Below are 24,807 nucleotides of genomic sequence, written 5' to 3'. Positions count from 1 at the left end.
TGGAAAAACTTCAAGCCCTGGCACAGGCTGCCCAGGACAGTGGTGGAGTCCTCATTCTTGAAGAGCTTTAAAACATGTGTAGATGTGGTACATGGGGACATGCTGGTGGTCTTGGCAGTGCTGGGAGGATGGCTGGGCTTCATGATGTCAGAGAGTTTTTCCAACTTAAATGATTCTGTGATTCTGAAGGACTTGGAGTTCTGCCAAAAATAAGCAGCCTTAATAGACTCTACCCAAAGGGGTGGTGGCTGCCTTCCTGCCAGAGCCAGCAGCTCTCACAGCAGCTGCTGTGTTTGACATGCATCACGTCAGGAGGTGCTGGGATTGCAGCTGTTGATCATGTTGGAAGCTGCTGCAATATCTGCTTATACATCTCTTCCCTGGAAGGATGGCTAACAGCAACTGCCTTGCTTGCAAGGTTGGTTGGCCTGGCCTGGGGATAGAGAGAAGGTGTTGCTTGCCTGGGCTTTTGTGATAATGGGACACAGGGGACACTCACCTTCTTTGGGGTTCTGCCCAGCAGAATGTAGAAACCTTCTAGTGTGGCACTGGTCTGAACTTTGGGCCTTTGCTTGTGCTCACCCCCAATGCCCTGCCCAAGGGCAGAGCCAGGGCTCTGTAAGAGGAAGCAGCTCTGTCAGGAGAGGACCTGTGTGCCCACACTGACAGCCAGGGTCAGCCAACAGGAAGATGCCACCAGTGCCGTGTTCTGTGCTGGATGTAAAGCCCCAGCACCACCAGAGTGCTCCCACATCTGGCCCAGGGCACAGCCCAAGGCTCCCAGTGCTGCTCCGGCGCACACTCAAGGCTTGGTGCCTCTGCCGGGTCCATGCTCTTTCTTCACAAACCCAATGGCACCAAAGCAAAGACAGTGTGGAGACAACAGTAACGATGGCTAAATAAGCAATAATTAATTTTGCTGAGGCAACAGGACACAGAGCATGCCTCTGTGTTGGAGTGTGTTACAGAATTTCTGAGAGACAGAGGTCATGATTTATGTTTGGAATGAGATTTGAGCTACGCAGTCAGACTAGGCCTGATAAGCGGCCTTGATGGGGCCTAGAAGCCTTTGATGCAGTGAGAATTCAGTTGTGGCACAGTCAGAAATTATGTTAAGGTGTGATGAGAAGCACTGGGCTGTCTGGGTGTGAAGTAGAGTAGAGCTGCAGTGTGAAAAGTCTCACCACATTAAGACAAAGATAAACAATGTTAGCTTGCCAATCAGAGTGCCTTTGTAACCTGTAAACTATGCAGAAGTGTATAAAAACTGCCATCTTCTCTCGAATAAAGGGAGAACGTTTGGTTAACCACATTGGTTCAGATCTGCGTTTGTCCTGTCCAGCTTCACGCTTTCTGAGATTCCCTGGCTTTTGGAATGTATGCTGGCCCTCCTTACTGTGCTCCTGAGCAGTCCAGAGGATGCCACAAAACCAGTCTGCAAGTGTCTGAGTGTCCCATGGGCTCTGTGCCCAGGGTACCTGACCATTGTCTGCAGCAGGAGCCAAGGACAGAACACATGGGAATATGCTGATTCCTGCAGGAAACCCCAGCAAAGCTCTAGTGGGAGGCATTGTGTCCTAAATCATGTTGTTTCTAGGAAGCCAGGCAGGTGCAACTTGCCTTCCCTTCTTTGAGGGAAGACCTGATGACCCTGGAATTAACTCTGGCTCTTCCTACAGCCCTCATCTGCCACATCTTCTCACATGGCTGTGCACTGCAGGCAGGAGCCAGCACTCAGGGCAGATGGGCCAATGGTCCCCTGGCTCCTCCAGGAGAGACCCTCTGTCCCAGCTTAGGGCAGGTTTGCTGACCACAGTTCGATTCCTCATGTTCTCCTCTTTTCCCTTCTGGAGTCCCGTTCTGCCTGGTGGAAAGCACACTGGCAATTCTGCCCACATGGGCACACAGCCCTACTTTAACTGACCGGTTTCCAATTTTCCGAGTGCGAGGGCTGATCTGCACCTCCCGATGTGTCAGTCCTTGTTCTTGGAAAAGGGACTCAAAGCCCTGTCTGAATCCATCTATGGGATGAGCAATGTGCATCTGCCTCACTGCCACACACCAGTTCTGTGGAGATGCTAGCCAGTCCTCAGGCTCCCTGGGGGTGACATGCCTTCAGCTGGGACACTGGAGTGTGTCATCACTCCTGACAGAACTGGGGTCCTCTGGTGTCAGGAGGAGAAATGAGGCAGAGCTGGGCAAAGAGTGGTATGAGCAAAGAGGTCCCGCAGCAGCTCTAGGAGCTCTGGGGTAGGGACCTCACACAGCACCTTCAGGAGCAATCCTCTAGGATCAGGCTGAACCCTGGCTCAGCTAGGGGCTCCCATCACTGACATACCCAGTAAATCCCTTATCTGTGCTGCAAGCTGCCTTATCTGTCTTGGACCAGAGGGACCCACCCACAGCTAAGGTACGACTTGAGAGATGGACTTGTCATACGTACAGGTACGGGAGAGAGGGAGGGCAGCTCTTTCGAGCTGCCATACCATAAAAATACCATATGGCATGAAAAGCAGAGAGATTCGTTATTCTTGGGGACAATCCCATTTACACTTTGTAGCGGTCAGGAGGCAGGTAAGGATTATTCTGGAGCAGCCCTACAAAACAGTGGTGGCAACCAGCACAGAAGAAACCAGAGGTGCTGCACTCACCCTTCAAAGATGCATTGGACAAAGATCAATAACAGGGGTATCAGGGATGCAGAGCAGGAGGTGCTGAGGCTGTGGTTATTGTATGTCTGCAGACTCCTTTAGGTGTTCCCAGAGAGCTCCAGGTGACAGCCAGTATTTATGGTGCCAGAATGCCTCTGACACTCCCATTCTAGTCAAGACAGTGGGCAAAGAAACCAGAGGCTGCCTGCAGCAAGCAGGTATTAGCAAGGCAGAAAGCTCACTGCTAAATCAGGATTCCCAACCCAACAACTCATCATGCACTGTCCCCACCTCTTGTTCAATCCCATGAGTATGTCAGACTAGTTGAAATATCATCACTTGTTTTGACCTGCCTGTGAGCTTGGAGGTGGGGTAAGATGTCCTAGTACATGAGAGTAATTCAGAGGGTGTCAAGGAGGTGGCTGATTTCAATTTCACCCTGTTTCACAGATGAGAGTACCTGGTGATACTATCAGCAAGGTCATCTCTCTTGCCCCCTCTTTCTATCAGGCTTTTCCTTCTCAGGCTGCACAGCCCTTATCTCTTAATCAGCTCTGACACCTGGCAGAGGGTGTGGATGGAGGTCCCAGGGGAGACTGTCTACATCCATTAAAATCTTCTGACATATTCAAGGCCCCAGTAGTCCTAGTTTTGGTTCCTTCATCTCGGCCAGCAACATCCCATATTCTGTTCGCATTTTGAATCATCATGTACTGAGCAAAAACCTGAGGCACTGCTCACCAGAGCGGCTCTGGAGTGCTCACACACAGGCCAGCACTTCAGGACACTCTCTCTCCTGCACCACCTTCCTCTGCTCCACTCACCTTCACCTGTGTTCTGTCGGTCTCTCAGTGCTGTGAACTGCAGCAGACAACCTGCAACACCATCATGAAGAACCTTCATTATCAGATGATTTTGCTCTCTGCTTTTCCCTCCCCCTTTTTGGGGGCACCTGCAACAATACACAGCTGCAAACAATCAGTGTTTGCTGCAGGTCTCTCATCGTCAGCTCAGGTGGGTTTCCTCAGGCTGGTCACGGACCTTTCTGAATGCCTTTGCAATGCTGAGCAGGGTGCAGGTTCTCTCCACTACACTGCTCACCAATTCCTTTGGGGTTACTCCTGCAGAGTGAGACAACTTCCCCACAGATGCCTCCCATGGCAACTCTTTCCTATGCTGTTCATATCTGTTCCCAAAAATTCTATCACATATAATACTTTCTACTGCTCTGACCAGTCCGCATGTCAGACTACAAAAGGCTGAAGTTTCTTACATTCCCACTGGGAACCTTCTTAATTTTTTCTGATAACAAGATGATTTGAAACAAAGAACAGCATTCCACTGTTGGTTGTTGAACTCCTCTAAGAACAAATCACCTCCTGCCAGTGGGTTTGAAGATTTGCTGTTACTCAGTTAGTCTGTGTGCTAGGTAACATTTTCTCACATATTGGCTTGAAGTAGATCCTCTTGGATATGCTCTCAGTGAGATGTTGGGTATTGGACCCTCTCTCCCTTAGCTGGAGAGCCACACAGGGCAGCTCTCTGCATTTCTTGGCTCTAGCCTGACCTATCCCAGTGTTCCTGCTGTCTGCCACCATCACTTCTGAATCCAGCCACCTTGCCAATGTTTCAGAGACTGGTATTTCCTTTCAAGTTGTTTCTCAGGATATTTCTTGGCCTGCTTTATCTCATGCTTACATTCATCTGACAAAGTCATAAGTCTCTTCCCTTGTTTTGACGTGACTTCAGCTTTTTGAACAAGGCCTTGCCTTTATTTGCAGGCAATGTCTGCTGTACCCGTGAGAATGAGAAAAGCAATTTTGTTCCAAGCGTAGCCATCCAAGAAGAGGTTCCCTTGGGCATACACTTCCGAATGAAATAATGTTAAATAATGTGAAATAATGCGATAATGGAGATCTTTGAAGGAAACAACTCTGCCAAATTATTCTTAAAACAAGATCCAAAACGCCACCAGATGTCCACATCTACTGGAGTCAGCAGATTCATGTCAGCCATAATTTTGGGCTAGGGCAGGCTGGAGGCCACACTGTGCCAGCCTTGACTCACCCACCTCACAGCAACTGGAAGCATCTCTACATGCTCTTTTTCTCATGGCTCACCTGGAGCTGGATGCCTCATCTCCCACAGTTGCTCACTAACATTATATGGGCACACACTGTGTGATGAACATCTTGTCTGTGCATATGGGGGATAAAAGTATGGGGAAAAGAGTCAGGCCCTGCTGTGGTGTCCGGGGCTCCATCTGCAGATAGAACTCTCCATTACAGAGTAAGTCCTTTGAGGAGAAGCTGAGGGAACTGGAGGAGCTCAGCCTGGAGAAAAGGAGGCACAGGGTGATCTCACTCTCTACAACTCCCTAACAGGAGGGTGCAGCCAGGTGGGAGTTGGACTCTGCTCCCAGGTAGCAGTGACAGGAACAGAGGAAATGGATTTAAGCCATGCCAGGGGAGGTATGGGTTGGACATCAAGAAGAATTTTTTCATGGAAGGGGTTGTTAAACATTGGAATGTGTTGCCCAGGGAGGTGGTGGAGTCACTGTCCCTGGAGGTAATTAAGAAGTGACTGGACTCTGCTCTGATTGACAAAGCGGCGACTCATCACAGGTTGTACTTGATGGACTCAGAGGCCTCCCCCAATCTAATGGGTTTGGTGGTTCCATGATATGCTCTGCTGGGTCACAAGTGACAGGCAAGTGACAGACTTGCTGCAAGTTTTCTACAACATCTGTCATGTGGGAGGAGCCGTGATGCCCTATGTGTGAAGAGAGGAGGGGATAGATACACTATATTCTTAAACTATCACACTACTCTGAAGCTTCCCAGCCCTGGAGCAAACATGAAGAGAGAAGATGGAGCAGTGCAGGGAGGAACCTGAATGCTTCTTCAAGCCTTAGCAAGTTGATGGCAAGAAAATAAATTCAGCAGCTGATCTGCCTCAATGACTGCTATGGTCAGTTAAAGGCAGCACTCAGTAATTTTCAAATCCAACAGCTCTCCTGTCTCCTTGATGTATCTTTCATAAGAACCAGATTTGCCTCCTAACAAGCTTATCTCAATCTTCAGGGACACAACAAAGCCCTGAGAATCAAATCCAGCAGGCATCAACATACACTGCAGACTCTGGGAAGCATTCTGCTCCTCGGAGGAGAGGTGATATGATTTTACAACAGGGATCTTCCCTAGCCTCCTAAAACCTCACAAAAAAAGAAGAATAGATATTAATTTGTCTCCTCCTACCCTTGCAAGGCGAAAGCACAGTGTTGCCATCTTTGACTTGCCATTGTCCTGGCAGTACCAAGTAACCTGGCCTGCCCCTAGATCTAGTGTAGGGACATCCCAAATTGTCCCTTGTTCCAGGCCAAACACATTCTTACTGAGCAGGACACAAACCTGGCAGCTGCAGGCCTTTGCTGGCATGGCTCAGAGCAGCTGTGTGTCCTGTGCAGGCAACATCTTCTCCTTGGCAATGGCACCCACATGGGTCTCCCTCATCAAACATCCACCTGTAAGGTGCAGCCAGCCAGGTTTACCTCCTGGTGGTTAAAGAAGTAGAAAGGAGACCAGACAATCAAACCTTTAAAAGTAATTTATAAAGAACATTTGCATTCAGTAGTACAAAATGATGTATCATTTCAATATCCCTCCTGAGCACAGCACCTACAGAGAGGTGAGACCATACGCTCAGATCACAGCGTACAGAACACGTGCTTCCAGCTACCAATTATCACAGAATTACAGAATATTGTGTGTTGGAAGGGACCCACAAGGATCACCTAGTCCAACTCCTAAGTGTCTGAAAAACAGCTGTCTGGATTTCCCAGCTTTTCCAATGTGATTTGTGTGGGTACTCCTCCAGCCTGGGCTTTGGAGTTCCCTCCTCAGGGGCAGTAAGTAGGGACTGAGATCCATACCATTACAAAACTAATAATGTGTCACTGGCACAAAGAGTACTTCATTTGAGAAGAGTATGTTTTATCTTATGCCTTTCCAAAAGCTTTCATTTCACTATGCTCAGTTTTAATTCTGTAAGTGTATACAGGGCACCTGTTTTCTCAGAAGAGGTATCCCAGTGGTAAGATTTGTCACTTGTCAGCCATAATAATTACTGGCAATAGGCAGGGCCTCCAGAGGCTTATCCAGGCCAAACAGATTCCTATCAAACATTAGGTGGGTAAAACTTGACACTGCCAGACTTTATCCACCTTCTTATTTTTAAAGTATTTTTCAAGATTGACAACAATTATGGTACAGTCTTAATACAAGTCAAACCACTTTGATCCCTTGCTATCTGTTTTGAGGCTACAACCTATAGTAAGCTTTTACTGAAGGAAGATAAAAAACTTCCTTCAAATATTCACTGACTATAAACACTTCAGTTTATGAGAAGCAGGAATTCAGCTACAATACTGCAATTGCACTCCAGTTAATCTACACAGTGAGCAAAACTGTTTCTACAGATGGTGGCCTGGGGTTGCTGGAGGCCAGGCCAGCAGCACAGGACAGCAGCTATCTTTCCTTGGCATGGCCATTGGCACGGTGGGGTCTGTTGTCCAGGGGCTCAGATCCATTCCTCTGGATGTAACCATTGCTTGTGACGTTGCTGAAACATGTAATCCCATTTTTCTCCTTTTCTTTAATTTTATCTCTTTCTTCATCCTTGTCACTTTCTTCTGTGTCACTTCTCATGTCCTTTTCCATCTGCAAAGGCAGGTAAGTGAGAAGCCAGATAAACACAGCAGCTGCACAAGCAGCAGTGATGGCTGAGCCACAGGCTGACCATGCACCTGCTGCGTCAGCCCCTCAGCACAGTCCTGCTCTGTCTCTTCAGCTTTTACATTACCCTTGGGGACAGATGCTCCCTGCCTCTTTGCTTTCAGTCTCACTGGAATCTCATCTGTGATCCTGACACACATTCCTGATACACATTCCTGAAATTAGGAATTACAGGCTGTGAAGCAGAACAAAACCATAAATGCCCAGGACTGAGGACAACTGCGTGAACTTGAGGAGATCCACATTGCTGTGGTCATCAGCACGAGGGAGGCAGTTCATCAAGCTCTTTTACACTTTCCAAAAGGGCAAGGAACTAACTTCTGCCTACATGGCCTGGGTGGCTGCAGGCTGACAACACTGCTTGGGACAGGCTGGAAACACATGCTTCCCAAAGGCTCAACACAAAGCCACTCCGCTCTGACTATATTCAGTTTTATAGTCAGGCTTTTCCTCTTGCTGTTTATTGACTGAGACACCTGTAATCCAGTTCTGTAAGCATTTAATTAACTGTCTTAAAAGGAAGGCAAAAAAGAAATAATGGGATAACATGACAGCTTAGAAAAAAAGCAGCTCAGCACTTCCTGGCTTCTCAGGCAGTCTCTACTCTGCCATATAAGATGCCAATACTGGGGACAAATTCAGTGTCACACTCCTTGCTGGACAGAGGGAAAGCTGCAAACCCCTTCTGTGACCTCAGCTTTAGAAACTGCTCAGAGAAAAACCAAGTGCTGCCCAGAAATTTAGTCTCCATTTATGGCTCTCCATTCTTCTTGAGATCTCCCAGATCATACTGAGAACTCTATTTCACCTCATGCTCTTTCCAGAGATCACTACAACCAGATGCAGACAGGATTTGTAACAATCTAAACTTGCACTGAATTAAATTTGCCTCCAAGGACAATATGGGTGGGAGATAGTATCTGTTGTGAACAACCTGCATCTTGGATCACTCTGGAACTGACAGATCAGGAAATATATAGGAGTCTGGACCAGCAGCATAAGGACAAATTGTAGTCAGCATTTCTAAATATATCCATTTATAGCCAGAGAATGTGGCTGAGGCCTTAAATCTGGCAAGATTCCCAAAGGAACTATAAGCTGCTCCCTCTATGAGGGAATGAAACTTGTACTTCAGGATCTAGGCTGAGTTCTAATTACTTGGGATTAGGAAACATCATGTGAGAAGGTGGTAAAGATTATCCTGTAGTCAGGGAGGAAAACCATGGAGACCAGAAAGGCCTGCAAGAAGAACATGAACTGATTGCAGCAAAAGTTTCATGGCTCTCAAAGAGAGAATGTTCTGTATTCTTGCTGATATTGCTTTGGGCTACTAAACACTGTCATTGTCTAGGACAATTCTTTTTTGCTTTTTACTGCTCAGTATAGGAAGTTTTCAAATATAGTTTTATAACAAATCTGGCATATCCATTTTAGATAAAATAGGAAAAATTCTGGATATGCGTTAGGATTTTCCTCCCTGACGGTTCTTTACTTTCTAATAAGACTATTTATTACCTCATCATTTTACACTACAGTAACCACAGTGGTAATTCTGCCCTCACAAAAACTAGGAAAACAATAAAAGGCTGTCTTCAGTTATGTCTTCATTTCCGGCCCTGTTTCCTGATCTGCAAGTAATTTGCTCTGAGCTACCTTAAGGGAAAGCAGATAAAGAAAATGGGAACAATCAGGATAAAGAGGAGCCTTTAATGCTTGCTCTCAGTTCCTGTAAGACAGAATTCCTCAGTTGGATACTAATAAAAGAAATAATCCTGGGCTCTGAGGTCAGTTCCTACAAGGCACTGACTGGTCACCTTTGGACTGCATCCTTGGCATGTGGCCAGTCATGGCTTTGATTTTGGGAAGAATTTCATGCTGAGCAGCACTTTGGTCTCACAGCAAACACTACAGGCCACAGAGTGGATGTGGGATGCATTCCATTTCAGTTTATACAGCTGGAGGTCAGATACTCATCTCTGGTTGCTCTGTGCCTGTTGAGCAGCACTGCCAGGTGAAGAATGGAATGGATTGTAATTTGGGCATGCCTGTTGCCCTCCACTGCTGGAAGTGCCCTTCACATCCCAGGCAGTTGGTTGACAGAAATACTGAATGTGTGAAATCTACAGCACCCTAACACAACTGTAATAAAAAGTCCTCTACCATAAGGAAAATAATTCTGCACTGACCTCACCAATCATGACAGTTTCCTCTTCCTTGATTTCTTAGTCTTGTTACAAATGCAAATCACACTGCACAAAGTGTTGGGATTTTTACTCAGATGTCACTGGCTTTGTTCACAGACATCTCTCCTGGAGTCCAATCCATATTTTTGTTGAATATAAGCACCAGAAGTGGGCCCAATATTGTAGTGATTCATAAAAATTTTTTTTTTGTCAACTTTCCCTAGTATAACTGCATTTCCTTCCACCTCACTGTTGGAAATATATAAATATAATTTCAATAGAACAATAAGGAATCCATGCCAGATGGACCCCTGTATTCTCAAGTAGTCTAGGTGGACCCTCCCTCCCTCTGTGATGTAAAGGATAGTACAAACTGATCCATACCGTGCCCTGGAGGATGAACTTGTAGACCATGTGAATAATTAGGCAGGACCAGAAGACATGGAGCAGCTGCAGAATTATCAGGAGAACATTCACAAAGTAATATCCAAAGAAAGGTTGGAATATCTCCATGGAGTAATAATAGGTGTTATAAAGCACTCTGAAAAAGAGAGGGGATGGCAGTAGAAAGAAAGCATGTTGTTAACAGGGCCACAATTAACCCCAGAAATTTGTAAGTCACAGAGGACATTTCAGATCAGGCACTTCCATCTTTACCTATCCCAGCTATCAGTTCCCCACCCGAAGTACACAGGATGGAGCCACTGGCCCAGGGCTCCAGGACTGCTCTATGAACCCAAAGAGCAGCCTTGTTTACCCCCAGGCAGGTGCAACAGCCATGTGGCACCCATGTGCAAAGGGGAGAACACATGCTCCAGGACACAAAACAAAGGCTGCAGCAACCAGATGTCTCTCAGAAGGCAGCTTTTCCATGTCCCCTCACTGCAGCAGACTCACGTGTAGGGGTAAATGACCAGGCGGCTGATCAGGAAAACAGCTGAGAAGATCATAAAGAGGCTGTCACAAGTTTTTTTCCACTTCATGTAATTGAATATCTTAGTTGGCTGGAAGGAGAAAGAACAATTAAACAGCAGCCAATACAGTATCTGCACACACTCCAGGGGGTTAATGAGACAGATATGACACAACCTGCATGCAGGTAACCACAGCTCTGCCCAGCTCTCAGCTGGACACCCTTTGTTGGGTCAGCAGAGCAGCAGAACACCCCAGTGTTTGACAGCATTAGGTAGAAGGACATTCTGTGACTGAAGGCACCATTGCTGATTAGGCTCTGCCTGGCTCACCTCTAGGAAGCAATCAGAAGCATCATGAATCACCATCACCAGTGTCCCAATGCGGATGTAGTTGGCACAGTATGAAAAACTGATCAGGAAGATGGTTGCAGCATGATGGACTATCTGCTCCTTGAAATCCTGATGAGAAGGGGAACAGCAGAGAATAAAATACATAATGCACCTCCTGCCCCAGTCCAAGCGTGGTTCTTGAAGGTAGCAACGATATCTCTCTACCTAGTGATTAAGAAACCTCCCACTACAAAGTCTTACCCACGTAATTATTTTACCAAATGCATTCTAGAAATGTAGGCAACCAAGAGACCCAGGAATTAAGGGCTCGTGGTATAAACTGAGGATCACACAACAAAGAACATTTCTTCCCCCCACCAGCCATGGCCTGGTGCTGCTGGGACAGTGGCACCAGGAACACAAGCAACTTTACTGGCAGAGAACCACCTCGTTTCTTGTCTCTATGATCAGTGCAGCCTAGAAGAGTTACAGAAGAGCAATTTTTATATTTAGATTTTAAGTTTGGATTGAGAACTCTGCAGTACTTTGCACCTTTCTATATCAGGGTTGGTGCTCTCCACTTCCCAGAGTAAAGAAAGCCAATGAGTGGGAATGAAAATTCCTGTGAACGAGCAAGGAGAGAGTGCCACAAAACCTTGACCAGCACTATACACATGCTCTTAAAGATCACTCTCCTAAACGTTCAGCTTGTGTTCCGTTTGCACTTGATTCTCCCCTGAGACTGCCACTCACCTTCCTCTTCACATCAAAAGGCAAGGTGAACACCAGTGACCAGTAGAAGGAGAGCTCCAGCATGTAGTACCAGAACAGGGAGAGTTGGAGAGGCTGTGAGAGAGGGAGAGACAGGGAAACACCCATCAGATACATTAATGCAAGGGCTGCAAGTGAAATCTCCTTCCAAGGCAAGAGACAAATATAGTGGGTTGATGCTGACTGGATGCCAGGCATCCACCAAAGCCACACTGTCACTCCCCTGCACAGCTGGACAGAGGAGAGAAAATATAACAAAGGGTTCATGAGTTGAGATAAGGACCAGGACAGATTGCTCATCAATATATAGTAATGGGCAAAACAGACTCTAATTAGACATATGAATTAAGTTAATTGCTAACGTAATCAGAGCATGATCATGAGAAGTGGAATAAACCCTTAGAAACACCTTGCCCCCCGCCCCTCCCTCCTTCCCAGCTCTACCTCATACCACAGTGATGCAAGGAGATGGGAATGGGGGTTCTGGTCAGTTCATCACCCATGGCTTCTCCTGCTGCTCAGGGAGAGGAATGGTTCTCCTGCTGCACTGTGGGGTCCCAAACAGTTCTGCATGAACTTCTCCAGTGTGAGTCTATCCCACAGGAAACAGCTCACAGGAAACTGGCACAACATAAGTTCATCCCGTGGAAAACAGTCCTTCCCAAACTGCTGCAGTGTGGGTCACTCTTCCATGGGGTGCACTCCTTCAAGGCTGCTCCAGCATGGGAGCAGGGCTCCTCTCTCCATGGGTGTCCCATGAGGCCACAGCCTCCTCTCAGGGATCCCCCTACTGTGGTGTGATGGGCTGCAGGTGGATCTCTGCATCCCTGGTGGATCCCCATGGGCTGCAGGGGCACAGCTACTTCCCCTTGCACAGCCCGCAGAGGAACCTCAGCACCTGCCCTTGGAGCACCTCCTGCCTCTCCTTCTCCACTGACCTTGGTGTCTGAAGAGTTGTTCCTCTCCCATGTGCTCAGCCTGCTCTTCTCTGGCTGAAAATACAACTGTGCAGTAACTTTTTTTTTTTTTTTAAATCTGTTATCACAGAGGTGTTAACACTATTTCTAATTGGCCCAGCCTTGGCCAGTGGCATGTTCAACTTGGAGCCACCAGGGATTGGCTCTGCTGGACATGGAGGAGGATTCTGGTAACTTCTTACAGAAGGCACCTCTGTAGCCCCCTGCTACCAGAAAACAGGCAGTGAAAACCCAATACTACAACCAAATCAACCAAGTTAGCTCCTGCAGCAACAGGGGGAAATAGTTCAACTGAACTCACTTACTAAATGTCATCTGTGCCAAGATTAAATCAAACAGCAGGGGAAATTCAACTTTACCACACCATGTCAAACATTTAGGGAACCACCATGAAGATCATGAATATTTTTAGGATTTTTTCAGCATTATTCAGATTCCTGAGCAGACAGTACAGAGTTTTAAAAACTACATAAACCAATTCATTCTGGTGGAAAAGGAGTAGCTGAATAAATCATTCCCTTTTTAGGCTTGAAGATGCATCAGATACCCTGCACTGTGTCACAAATTTTCCAGTTTAATCAAACTAATGGAAGGAAAAATCCAACCCCAGCAGGAAATGTAGTTCACATTCTTTTGAGTGAACTATCTGGGCTTTTACAGCTGGAAAACGGAAAGCTTAGACCCACTCAGCAAGATCTTGTTACTTAACAAACAATTTTTGCCGTTGTTGCATTATATGACCTCCTTAAACCTAAATCTATTTGATAAATAATTACTATAACTAAAGGGGCTTTGCAACCGTTTTCAAAGGAACATGAAGTGTTGTCCTCCCTAATATCAACTGGTTATTTATGGACTTCATAAATTTTAGTCTGTTTTCCCTTGTAGCACCAGCAATTGGCCACAAGAGGAAGCACAGCTGCATGCCCTGGGGCTTCCGGGGAGGATATGAACATCTCCCTAGCTGGTGTGTGCTGGTCACACTCTAGGTTATTCTAGCAGGAGGTCTGGATCAGAAGCTATGTTTTCCCCCCCAAAGATCAGACAATTTGGAAGAACTGGTGTTTCTTTTGTCATTGTCTGTAACACAGGATATGGTCTGTTTAGTAGAAATTGTACTTAATACATATTAATACATTTGCCGTTCCTGCTAATACACAGGTTTGTCCTTGACTTGTTCTTTGCCACTGGGACATGACCAGCCCTGGTTTTGGTCTTTTCTGGTTGTTACAAATGTTGGAAAATTGGTGTGTGTTGGATTTACATGGAAAGGTTTTGGTAGCAGGGTGGGGGCAGGGGTGGCTTCTGTGCGATGCCAGAAGCTGTCCCTTGTCCAATAGAGCCAGCTCCAGACACCTCCAAGATGGATCTGCTGCTGGCTCCATGAATGATTGTGGCACTGGCCCCAGAACAATGTATTTAAGAATGGAAAAAACTGCCAGGAAAGAGTGGTGTGGAGAGAGGTGTGAGACTATGAGATACAGCTCTCTAGACCCTCAGATCAGTGCAGCAGGAGAAGGAGCTCCTGGTGCTGGAGCAGAGATTCCCCAGCAGGTCATGGTGATCTGGTCATGGCCCCTGCAGCCCACAGAGGTCCATGGGGAGCAGAAATCCACTTGCAGTCCATGAAGGACCCCTGACTAGAGCAGGGGGATGTGGCCTAAGGAAGCTCTGAGCCTGTGGAGACTTTGTGCTGAGGCAGGCTCCCTGCAGCACCAGCAGACCTGTGGTGGACCCGTGGTGGACCCACGACAGAGCAGTCCATTCCTAACAGACTGCATCCTGTGCAAAGCATCCACAGTGGAGAGGTTCTTGGAGAGCTGTCTCCCACAGGAGAACCCTGTTACCAGAGCAGGAGGAAGGAGCAGCAGAGACAAGGTGCAATGGACTGACCACAACCCCCATTCCACATCTCGCTGCACCACTGCAGGGGAGGAGGTGGAGAATGTGGGGGTGAGGTTATGCCCAGGAAGAAGGGAAGGGTGCAGGAGGGTGTTTTTAAGATTTGGGTTTATTTCTTATTAAACTACTCCTATTTGATTAACAGTAAATTAAAATAATTTTTCCCCAAGTCAAGCCTGTTTTACCTGTGATGGTAACCAGGGATGCTCTCTCCCTGTCCTTATCTCAACCCATGAGCCTTTTGCTATATTTTCTCCCCGCTTTCCGTTTGAGGAGGGGGAGAAAAATGGGCTTGGTGGCCACACTGTGTCCAGCCAGGGTCAGTCCATCACAGTGTGCCATTATGGAGGCTCCCACTGTTTTTGACAAGACATGTACCACAAGTGTACAGAGTAGGAGACAGAGGGAGCCAAGTGATGCTTGCAGTCTTACATTCCTATTCAAGCCCCACTTGTTTGTATGGTTTAATTCTTACACAGAACTATAGATTTGTCCCTAAAATTTTTGCCTTCCTGCAATACTGGATTGTTCAGAGACTCGTCCTCTAAGGCATTGCCTCACTCTTCAGTCATTTGTCCCGTTACATTTCCTCTGCCTCACGCTGTTAAAATTGGGCATTACTTTTCCCTTTATGGGTTTGCAACCTCCACATACAGTCAAGGGGTCTGCTCTAGCTTTGTCTGTCAGACAAAACCCCTGGAACATAAGTCTTCATTCTCTCTTGGTAGTGACAAAGTGCTCTGCCAATTCATCTTCTCTTGCATTAGATGATACCAGGTACAAAGATGTTCTCTCCAGATGAGGGTCTGACTTTGAATTCTTAGGTCTTCTGTGTCTGAATTTAATCCCGTTTCCTCTTTTTGTCACTATTATAATCTGATTTTCAAAAAATACAGAAACACAATATAAGAATTATAACAGCAATTTTCTTTCTTATATGACTCACCTGTTGGGGATATCCTGTCCAGCACTCTCTGTGGTCCCAAAGCCAAGGCTTCTGCAACAAAAAGGCAACATGTATGTGAGAATATCAGAGCATTTCTTTTCTTACCAGTTGTCCAATTCCTTTAGTTTGTTACTACTACAGACTTTGTTGTATTTTATTACAGACAGAGCTGGTCTTGCTGTCTGGAATCCAATTGCCAAGAGATTTCCACTACAAGGACTTCCATCTGCTTGTGACATTTCCAAATTGTGGCTATTTGCCTGAAATCTCAAACACTATTTAGCCATTCAAAATTAAATAGCAGAGAAGACTTCTCCCAACTTTTTGCCATCTTCTACAAGCTTGAATTGGTGGTGATGTTTTGAGCATTTAAAAATAATCTTACAAGTATTTAATTAAGAATATCTGTGATTTAGACAATAACACTTAAATGTGGATAGAAGGCTGAAAACTGGTGTGTCAGGTATGTGTTTTTTCCTTTAACAATGAAGGTTATGCTGCAGTTTGTTAAGTAATGACCTCTGAAAATATCCTATTTTGTTCAATAGAAAATTAGTAGTTTAGAACTTGGCAGTTTTGAAATAAAGTCCCCAAGAGTCCTCCCTGCATGGAGCATGCTCTGCCTGGAGCTGTGCCCAGACTGGGTCAGAACTCACAGAACACATCAACGCCTTGCACCTAATTTTCTTTAAATTCTACAGGGCTCCAGGTATCAGAGCTGAGGCAAGAAGGCAGCATTTCTTCTTCCCACTGAGCACTGCTGCTGTGTGGGCAATACAGAGGCAAAGCAGGAGGCAGTAATTTTAGGTGCAGTGGTAATTTGGAACAGACACAGTCCCTGCTGACTGGGAGTGAGGTTGGGAATAGAATTTACAGCAATTACAGAATTTATAGAATTTACATGTGCAGAACTGGGAGAGATGTGCAATATAAAACCAGAAAGCACAAAGCAAAAACAGCTATGGCATACTGTTTACCTAAGCTAGAAAGGAACTCCAGATCCCTGAATTTCATCATTCCTCTATTCTCAGCAAATATAGCTGATTTCTGGTGGCCTACTGGAAGATAACTTTCTTTTGTTACAGGCTTTTTTCACTGACTTACAGGCAGAGGTTTTTGCTATCAGTCCAAAACTACTAATGCAGAATTTAAACATTTGCTTTTTTCCTAAAGAAATAAGGGAGTTTCACAAAAACAAAGGCATGTTTAAAAGCTACTCAGGTTACAAAATAAACATGTGAAAGTCAGGAAATCTCACAGGTATATATGCCTGTCATGTTACTTCTTTGTCCTTCTTTTTAAAGTAGTCATTTTAGTACAATTTAGGTAACAGAATAACATATTTGCTACAGGATCTAGAGGCACTGTCTGTAGGATGGATGTCTCCCTTTTTTGTGAAAATTGTAAGAAGTGTGTTGAATAGAGATGAGTCACAAAAAGTGAAAATGGTATTTCATCCATATAGTGGACAGACAGCATGCTGAAGAATATGATTTTTGTCCCTTTGCCACAGGGCTCCTGTACAATGCTAAGCAGGTCATCCAGACCAAATATCAATAGCTGGTCTCAAAGAACAGTCTTCTGTTTTGATGTACAGATCCACAGAACACTGCAGCTCAGGTTCAGATACCTTCACTTCTCAGCTACCTCATCCTCTAATCCTCTGTGGGAATCCAGAGCTTCCCTCTGGCTGCCCTGGCAGGTCTGGGACCCTGGCAGGGGTCAGGAACCCCCCTGGACAGAGCCCCCAGAGACACTGGCTGTGATCTCTGTCCATGGAAAAGAGTTTTCAATCTTACAGGATGAATTACAAGCTCTGAGTGTTTGATATAAGTAATAATTAAGTGTGGCACAGGTGCAAAAGTAAAATTTTAGGATTCTAGATAAGGGGCCCAAAGGGGACAAGATGGAGGAAATTGGGTGTGTCTTGTCCTTTTTCTCCTTCTTCATGCCCTCCATGTTTCACTGTGGTGTTGGCATTTTTCTGTTGGTTCAGGCTGGGGACACACTGTCCAACGTAGGTGACAGATATTGGCACGTTATTGTAAATCCAGCACAGGTAGTTTGTGGTATTTAATGTTTGTACCATCCCACTGAGGGCAGAGCCCCACACGCTGCCCTGCAGGACAGAGCTGCGGCAGGGCAGCAGAACATGTTAGAGATAAACAGAATAAACAACCTTGAAACCAGCACAGACCAATTATGGCTTCTTCTTTGGCAGTGGAACAGAAAGACAGAGAGTTTTTACAATCTCAGAATCATCAATACCTCAGATTCTGACAATCCTCATACTTTTGAGTACCTTAAAATCTGACTTGAAAGTCTGTGTATCACGTGTTACAGTGAGAGGTTACAAGGAGAGTTTGTGCCTGCTGCCTTGGGATGTGCACATTTTACATCACTTAACTCATCAGACCGTGCCAGAAGAATTTTGCAAAGCTCACCCAGGGAACCAGACACAGCAAAAGAGTCAGAGGAACCTTGAAAACAGAAGCAGCAGATGGCCAGTGCCCTAGTCCAGCTCAGTGACCACAGCTCAGGGACAAGAGCCATCACACCCATGGCTCCTGTTACCACTTCTGCCTGGTGAGGCAGTACAATTGTATCAAGAGAACTCACTATTTATCAAATTGGAGAAAAGGCTGAGGCATGAGCCTGAACCAATAACACCTTGGGTAAGGAAAAGAAAATTAGCAGATACCATTATTAGATTGCAGTCCATGCTCCAAAGGAAGCCAAATTTATTTACCTTAAAGAGGTATTGGATACAACACACAAACAGGCCCTGCAGCTTCCAGCTTAGGTAAGTATTCTATCTACTACCCTGCAGAAATTTACTTTTATACAATCCCAGCTGCATTCTGCTTTGCCAGAAGAATAGGAAACATCTTGGTTCTGGAGTCCTTAAAATAAGCATGGTCCAGTATGTCTGTGGTCTCCTAAGTGTGCTATGCAGGGGATACACACCAACCTGTATGGAAAACCTCTAGAAGATCTGAAAAGGCATGTTTGACAACCAACTCTGCCATTCTTGCAGGCATTGGCTGGGTAGAACATCAGGTGACTGAGTATGTACTCACATCGTACAGGACAGCGAGTCCAGTGAAGAAAGAAATGATGTAAAATGTAAATCTCCAGCTACAAACAAACAAAACAAAGGACATTAGCATCCCATTCATTAACCCCTGAGCTGCAAGTCTGTGTATCCTCACACTAATTAAAAGAATAACACTTTTAAGGCAAAGACACATGTTAGTATGTTCAAGGTTTGACCAAAACAGGGGCAGCTCTTTGCATTTTATCAGCACATTTAACAGACTTCACAAAGAGCAATTCCTTTGCTGTAGAGATGGCAGAGGACACAAGAATCTTGCTGACTAAAATTCTGAGTAGAATAATCCCAAAGCTTCCCTGCAGTAGCAGATGCATTTGTAAAAGTGAAACAATGCCAATCTCTCTCCTTTTTCTTTGGAGATCCAGCCTGCTAAATTTGTTATCATGTACAGTAACTAATTATTGTCATGTTTGACCCAGTGAGGAGTCAGAAATGATTTTCCAACATTAAACTCACACAGAAGTACATACAAACTGTTTGCCCAGTTCAGTGGACAGAGGCAGGTCACCTGAACATTCACACACATAGTAAGGAATGGGGGGAATTTCAGCCCAACAGAATAAACAAGTTATAAAAAAACAAAGCACAGGAAATATTAAAAGGAGTAAAACTGTCTAAACTAGTCCTTTAATTTCCAAAAATCTCCATAACAATTCAGACATAACTGCATTTTGAGAGACTCCATCTGTCAATGGAATTCCAAGACAAAAATAAACTCTGTAAAGCTGCTAGCCACATCAGAGCCGTTCTGTCTACAGACTGCACACGGTGACAGAGGGCGGGCGGTGGGGGAAGGACACTGTCCTCAGTGGGCTGAGGCAAAAAAGTATTTACTGTTTCCTACTTACTGTTACTATTTACTTCAAGTCAACAGAGGGCAGGGAGAGCTGATATTTCATGAGAGGGAGGCAGAATAAACATTGTTGCTTTACAACTCCTTATTCAATGTTTCTGTAAATATTTGTAACTACATGGAATATTATAAAACATAATATACATCCTTTTCTTCTTTTTGAATTAGGGTTTTTAGGCAAGGATTTTGAATTACATGTGCAGTGTTAAATGAAGCACATGCTGATGAGCCCAAAGTTGATGCCTATCTTATGGATACAAATACACACTTTTAGATCGATGAACAGTGCTCCAGGTATTTAATGATTTCTTTTGCTTATGTGGCTTTCCTGGGGGATACCAATTCCTTACACAAATAGCAGAGCAGCTCCTTGTAAATAAGGCATTCCAACCTACTCGGGGAGAATCCTCCTTTTCTGTGGAAAGCTGAGCCAGGACTGACATTCAGATCTGTCTGTCCTGAGATTTATTTTGTGCCTCCACATAACAAAGAGGATTTCCACACAGCTGTTTCCTAGGCATGTTTTGCTCTTTGCTCACACACTTCTGTGCTCACCCCCATGGAGGGGTGCTGGTTTATGACTTTCAGGATGCTGAAGACATATGACAGCAGAATCCAATCCAGCCTGCTGCCTGTATCTTTTGAAAGCAACAGTGTGCAAAATAGTTGCAGAAAAGGTGCAGCAGAAGGAATCTAAGCAAAAAGGGAAACCATGAGAAAGGCAAAAGAAAGGGTGCATTTTTAGTAGGTACTGAAGCAGCAGCAGAGCACTAAGATGTAAACAGCAGAGAGTTTTTCAGGTTCAAATGTGTGTCAGAGCAGGATGTCAGTGTGACAAAGTCAGGAAAAGTCAGAAACAAGGGCCCAGTAAGGAATAAAGGTACAGCAGTAAAAGGAGACTTGGGATTGCAAATAAGGGGGAAAATAAAGAAATTTTTTCCATAACAGAGAAGCAGCAGAGAGTTATAGCAGAGCCAAGTGGGTCAGGGAAGACCCAAGATGGTCTCTGCATAGGGATGGAGGGCAGACAGGGAGCTGGGATCTCTGTGTAGGGATGGAGGGCTGGGGGAGGCAGTGAGCTCTCTGTGGAGCTCAGCTCTGGTGAAAACCTGAGTTCATGGCTTGTGCTCCTGCTCACCAGGCCTCGCTGAACTTCTTGGACAGACTGGGCCGGTCCATGTTCCTCCGGTGCCGGAACCACTTCTCCACCTTCCTCACTGGCAGGTCACATTGCTTGGCTAAACTGAGCAGATCACCCTGGAAAACAGGTGAGGCAGCAGGCTCGGATCCAGATTCAAAGGTCAGACAGGGCAGTTCTCATCTGACCCACCACAGAGCCCAGCTGGAGCCCCTGGCCAGCCTAAGTCTGTTCAGGCTAAGGCATCTTTCTGAAAGCTGTCCATTCCTAGCGTAAAGATCTTGGATACTACAAAATCTTTCCATTCTCCTCTAATCAATTGGTTATAAATACTAATGTTGAAACTTCTAATTTTTTTATGTTAACTACCCCAGTTTCAAACTAGTCTTGTCTCCTCGCATGAGTTTGTTGCCTAATCACTTCCTCACCCTATCTTCAAGGGAAAAATCCTTCAAATCTGTCACTCCAATAAAGATCACTGCACAGATTAAATATTTTATGGTTCTCCACTGAATCTTGTCATGCCTCTCAGCAATTCTGACGCAGTGTCACAGTGGATGTCATGAGCAGAGGCAACATTTTCCTACTGGATATTCTCCTCTTGTGGTAAACCTGTTAGGGGCAATGCTTCAATATATAACTCACAGGAATCATACAATTACCTTCCTTCTTGTCCTTAGGCTGTTAAGAGTTTGTCATGTTTTATATTCCTACTTGGAAGTGTCATCATGGATAATCTTATTTTTTAAGTAAAGCAATAGTTTCTCATGGAATGCTTTTACCTGAATTGGTATCATGTGAGAGTGGCCTACATACTTTGAGCATGCTGTACAAAAATAAATTGTTTATCAATTTTCAGATATGCTGCTTTCAGATACACTGGTTTTTTTTGAGCCCTGTTCTGGAGGTGGAGACAAATGGAAATGCTAATTTACATTCTCCAACTGCTCCATCATGTGGCATTCCTCCCAAGAAATGGCTGCCAAGAACTGCAAAATCTCATATTGTACTGGACAAGTAAAAACTGCCTCTAACAGTGGTTTGAGAGCTCATGGGAGGGGAAGGAGCCAGCACACTGGCTGAGCTGTATCCAGTGAGTGGAGAGAGCCAGGCAGCAGTTCCTGTTCCACCTCATACTGCTTTCTCATGGTGAGGATCTGTTCCAGTATCCCAGATCTGCGGGGAGAAAAGCACCACTTCAGTGCAACAGGGGTGCAGATAGAGCTGTGGGAAAAACCTGCTGGCAGGGTTTTGAGTTAGATCTCTGCTGTAGAAGCAGTTATACTGAGAAATGATTGGATTTTGGGGACAGAAAGGCAAGAGGAAGGTCAGCCACACTGACAAGTGTCCCTCAGAAGACTCCTTCCTACTGCTGCAGAGATGGGCTGGCTGCACTACCCAGATCAATGCCTGCATTTTCATTTTAGTCTCTTTTCCTTTATTTCTAACCTGGCACTGCATGTCCTGGGGCTCCTCACGCCCCACTGCAGCAAAACCATGCTGCAACAGCCTTGGTGAAGCAATGTGTTTGGAGTAGGATTGTTCCTTGGGACTGGAACACATGGTGATCACCCTACTCACTCATCCTCTATAAGAGTTTACAGCTATTGCTTTGAGGCCAAGAGAAAGTCAACAAAAACAAGCTGAAATAAAATCAGATTGCTTTTCCTACCACAGAGTTCACACCCAGGGACTTCACTGACCAGGTTAAATTCTAATATTGCATGACAATTCATAATCCTGCTCGTGGTTTTTCCCATCAGCAGCAGCCCTTATAACTCTGGGTCATCTTGCTAATTTCTTGAAGAACACTTTTCTTATCCCTCAGGGGAAAACTACCCACCAGTTGTGTGTGCAGGTTTCTGAAGCCCCTCACAATCTCTGTGATGGCCAAGAGTCTGGCTTCTTGCAAGGCCAATCTCAAACTCATGGATTGCATGGTAACAGAATGACCCAGTCTAGGACTACAAGATCAAGCAAGACACATTGCAGGACTAGCAATGTGGGAACTCAAGGCAGCTGATTTTTTACAGGATTTGCCAGTAAATGAAAAGAAGCCATCACAGAATGGCTGGAGTTGGAAGGGACCATGGAGATCACCTCGTCCAGTGGCCCCTGCTCAAACAGAGCTGCCTAGAGCCAGGTGTCAAGAACCATGTCCAGAGAGCTTTGAGTTTTCCAAAGGATATAAATTCCCAACCTCCCTTGGCACCCTCACAGTAAGAAGGTGCCACTGATGTTCAGGCAGAGCCCCCTGTGCTGCAGCTTGTGCTGTGTACAGGGTAAGCAGGGACAGGAGCTGTCACTGTTCCTTTCAGGAGCAATTTCTTCCCAGGTGCTCAGAAGCAGAACTCAGAGCTGATGGCATTGGAGGAGAACCCTCCTGGCAGGCTGCTCTCAGGTAACCAGTGCTGCGGTGTTTCCTTTCTTGAGCTTCTAGATATGAATGGCATTGCTAAACTTCAGGATTCCAAATGGGATTTTCTTTGGCTAAAGACACAAAATCTACAGGAAAGCAAAGAAAGAAGGGACTCACCTCTTTAGGGTTCTTGTGGCGTGTACTATAAAATATTTCCAGCACGGGGCTGGGCTGAGGTTTTGGTCTCTGCTTGTCTCTCACACCCAATTTGGTACTGAGGGGCAGGGCTATGGCTCTGCAAAAGAAAACATAAAGAGTCAGCCAAAAACAGAACAGTGATTTCTGATTTTGCAGCACTGTTAAAACATGATGCAGTACATAACAGCTGCTTCCCACATGTGAATCTAAACATGAGTATCATGTTAAGCAGGTAAAATCACAAACCTACAGAGGAAACTGTTGGACTTGCACCCTACTGCTCTGAGCTCTGTGCTGTATTATTCAAAATTACATGAGGTTGGCAAATGCGATATCCTCCTCTGTCAGCTTCTGAATCACCAGTCACGAGTCTCTGGAGTCCTTGCAGCTGATGGGGAGTACTACATTGGTGATAAGGCCTAAATGTTGTTCCCTGCTTGATCTGGAACATGGAACATACGTGGCATCCACCTGAACTAAGGCCTTGGCTCAGGATCAAGAGGAAGGCTCTGCCATAGGTATATTATTAATGCATAAGAAATGTCCTGCTGAAACAGGAAGCCATCTGGTCTTTCCTGAGTAACTTACCTCCATGTTTCCTAATATAAAGAAAACACAGTTGCAAAGTAAGGACATGGCAACTAGAAATCTTGTGACAAGGAATGGATGTTTGCACTAACTGTGCATCGTCAGTCTTTCACGGTGAAACAAAGCAAAAAAAAAAAATCAACAAGAAAACCTGCATAAATAGAAAAACATTATCCAAGGAAAACTGCTCAGAGAATTCCTGTGCTCAACAACTCAACTCCTCTACTACCAACTCTCTTCTCTACCTCAGCAGCAGGAAACATCCTCTTCGAAGGTGTGAAGTGAGATCTTGCAAAAATACAGCACAAAGAGGAAACCTGTCAAACAATTTTTTAAAAAAATATCCAAATAATCTGAATTTCACTTCAATTTCTCGAGAATTAGCTGTTCTTATTAATTACTCCCTTTTACACACTGCCACTGGGGAAGTGTCTCTGTGTTACTGCAAACTGGTGCTGAAGCTGAGCCCCACACCTGCTCTGCCTGGTCACTCCTGATGTCCAGGCAAGTCCTCTGATGTGCTCTCCCTAATGATTTGGACACAGAAGATTTTTTTTCTTTCACATTGCTTAATAAAAGCTGCAAAAGCTATTCAGTGTGTAGGTGTTTAAAGGTGTTCTACTCCAAAACAGTATGGGATATATTTATGGCTGTGATTATCTGGTGTGGTTACCTGTGGTTTTGGCTAGTCATAGAGCTTATACTCCATATGCATGTCTTTAGGGACTATTTCAGGTTCAGAATTCTCCAAATGGGTCTTTTAGATATTTTCTTCTCAATAACTCATTTCTTAATTTAATTAACAATTATTAAAAAAAAAATTATGAAAAGACCCCCCCTACCTAAGGAATGCTGTCATTTCTGTTAAACCACAGAATGGGTACACATTTTGCTCACTCATATAACAGCTCTCACTTTTCTTTTGAACAGCCAACCCACCTGCCTGTGTATCAATTGTTCTTTGTCATTATCTCTGGGAAATTCCTTTGGCACCGCTGGCTAGAGGAACATTCAAAGATGTACCAAGACCAACAAAAATTACATGTTTCTACCATAAAAGAAGGGCCAGGGCTAAGTGTGCTTGCTGGC

At 45.1% G+C, this 24,807-nt stretch overlaps 1 protein-coding gene across 3 annotated transcripts in view; it reads right to left on the bottom strand.

Moving 5' to 3' along the window:
* Window positions 1-6,242: 6,242 nt before the first annotated feature.
* The window catches only part of CERS4 (ceramide synthase 4), a 39,718-nt gene continuing 21,153 nt past the window's right edge, over window positions 6,243-24,807 (bottom strand). For all 3 annotated transcript variants that reach the window (XM_030256653.4, XM_030256652.4, XM_002189484.7), the window contains 9 exons: window positions 23,110-23,227; window positions 20,574-20,692; window positions 18,548-18,605; window positions 15,468-15,518; window positions 11,625-11,717; window positions 10,872-11,000; window positions 10,525-10,631; window positions 10,012-10,168; window positions 6,243-7,369 (listed from right to left, as the gene is read on the bottom strand). In XM_030256653.4, coding sequence (XP_030112513.4) covers window positions 7,178-7,369; window positions 10,012-10,168; window positions 10,525-10,631; window positions 10,872-11,000; window positions 11,625-11,717; window positions 15,468-15,518; window positions 18,548-18,605; window positions 20,574-20,692; window positions 23,110-23,227 — 1,024 coding nt within the window. In that variant the 3' untranslated portion in view covers window positions 6,243-7,177. The remainder of the gene's footprint in view (window positions 7,370-10,011; window positions 10,169-10,524; window positions 10,632-10,871; window positions 11,001-11,624; window positions 11,718-15,467; window positions 15,519-18,547; window positions 18,606-20,573; window positions 20,693-23,109; window positions 23,228-24,807) is intronic.

The sequence above is a fragment of the Taeniopygia guttata genome, chromosome 28, assembly GCF_048771995.1.
Source record: "Taeniopygia guttata chromosome 28, bTaeGut7.mat, whole genome shotgun sequence".
Lineage (NCBI taxonomy): Eukaryota > Metazoa > Chordata > Aves > Passeriformes > Estrildidae > Taeniopygia > Taeniopygia guttata.
This window is presented reverse-complemented; position numbering and strand designations above follow the sequence as displayed.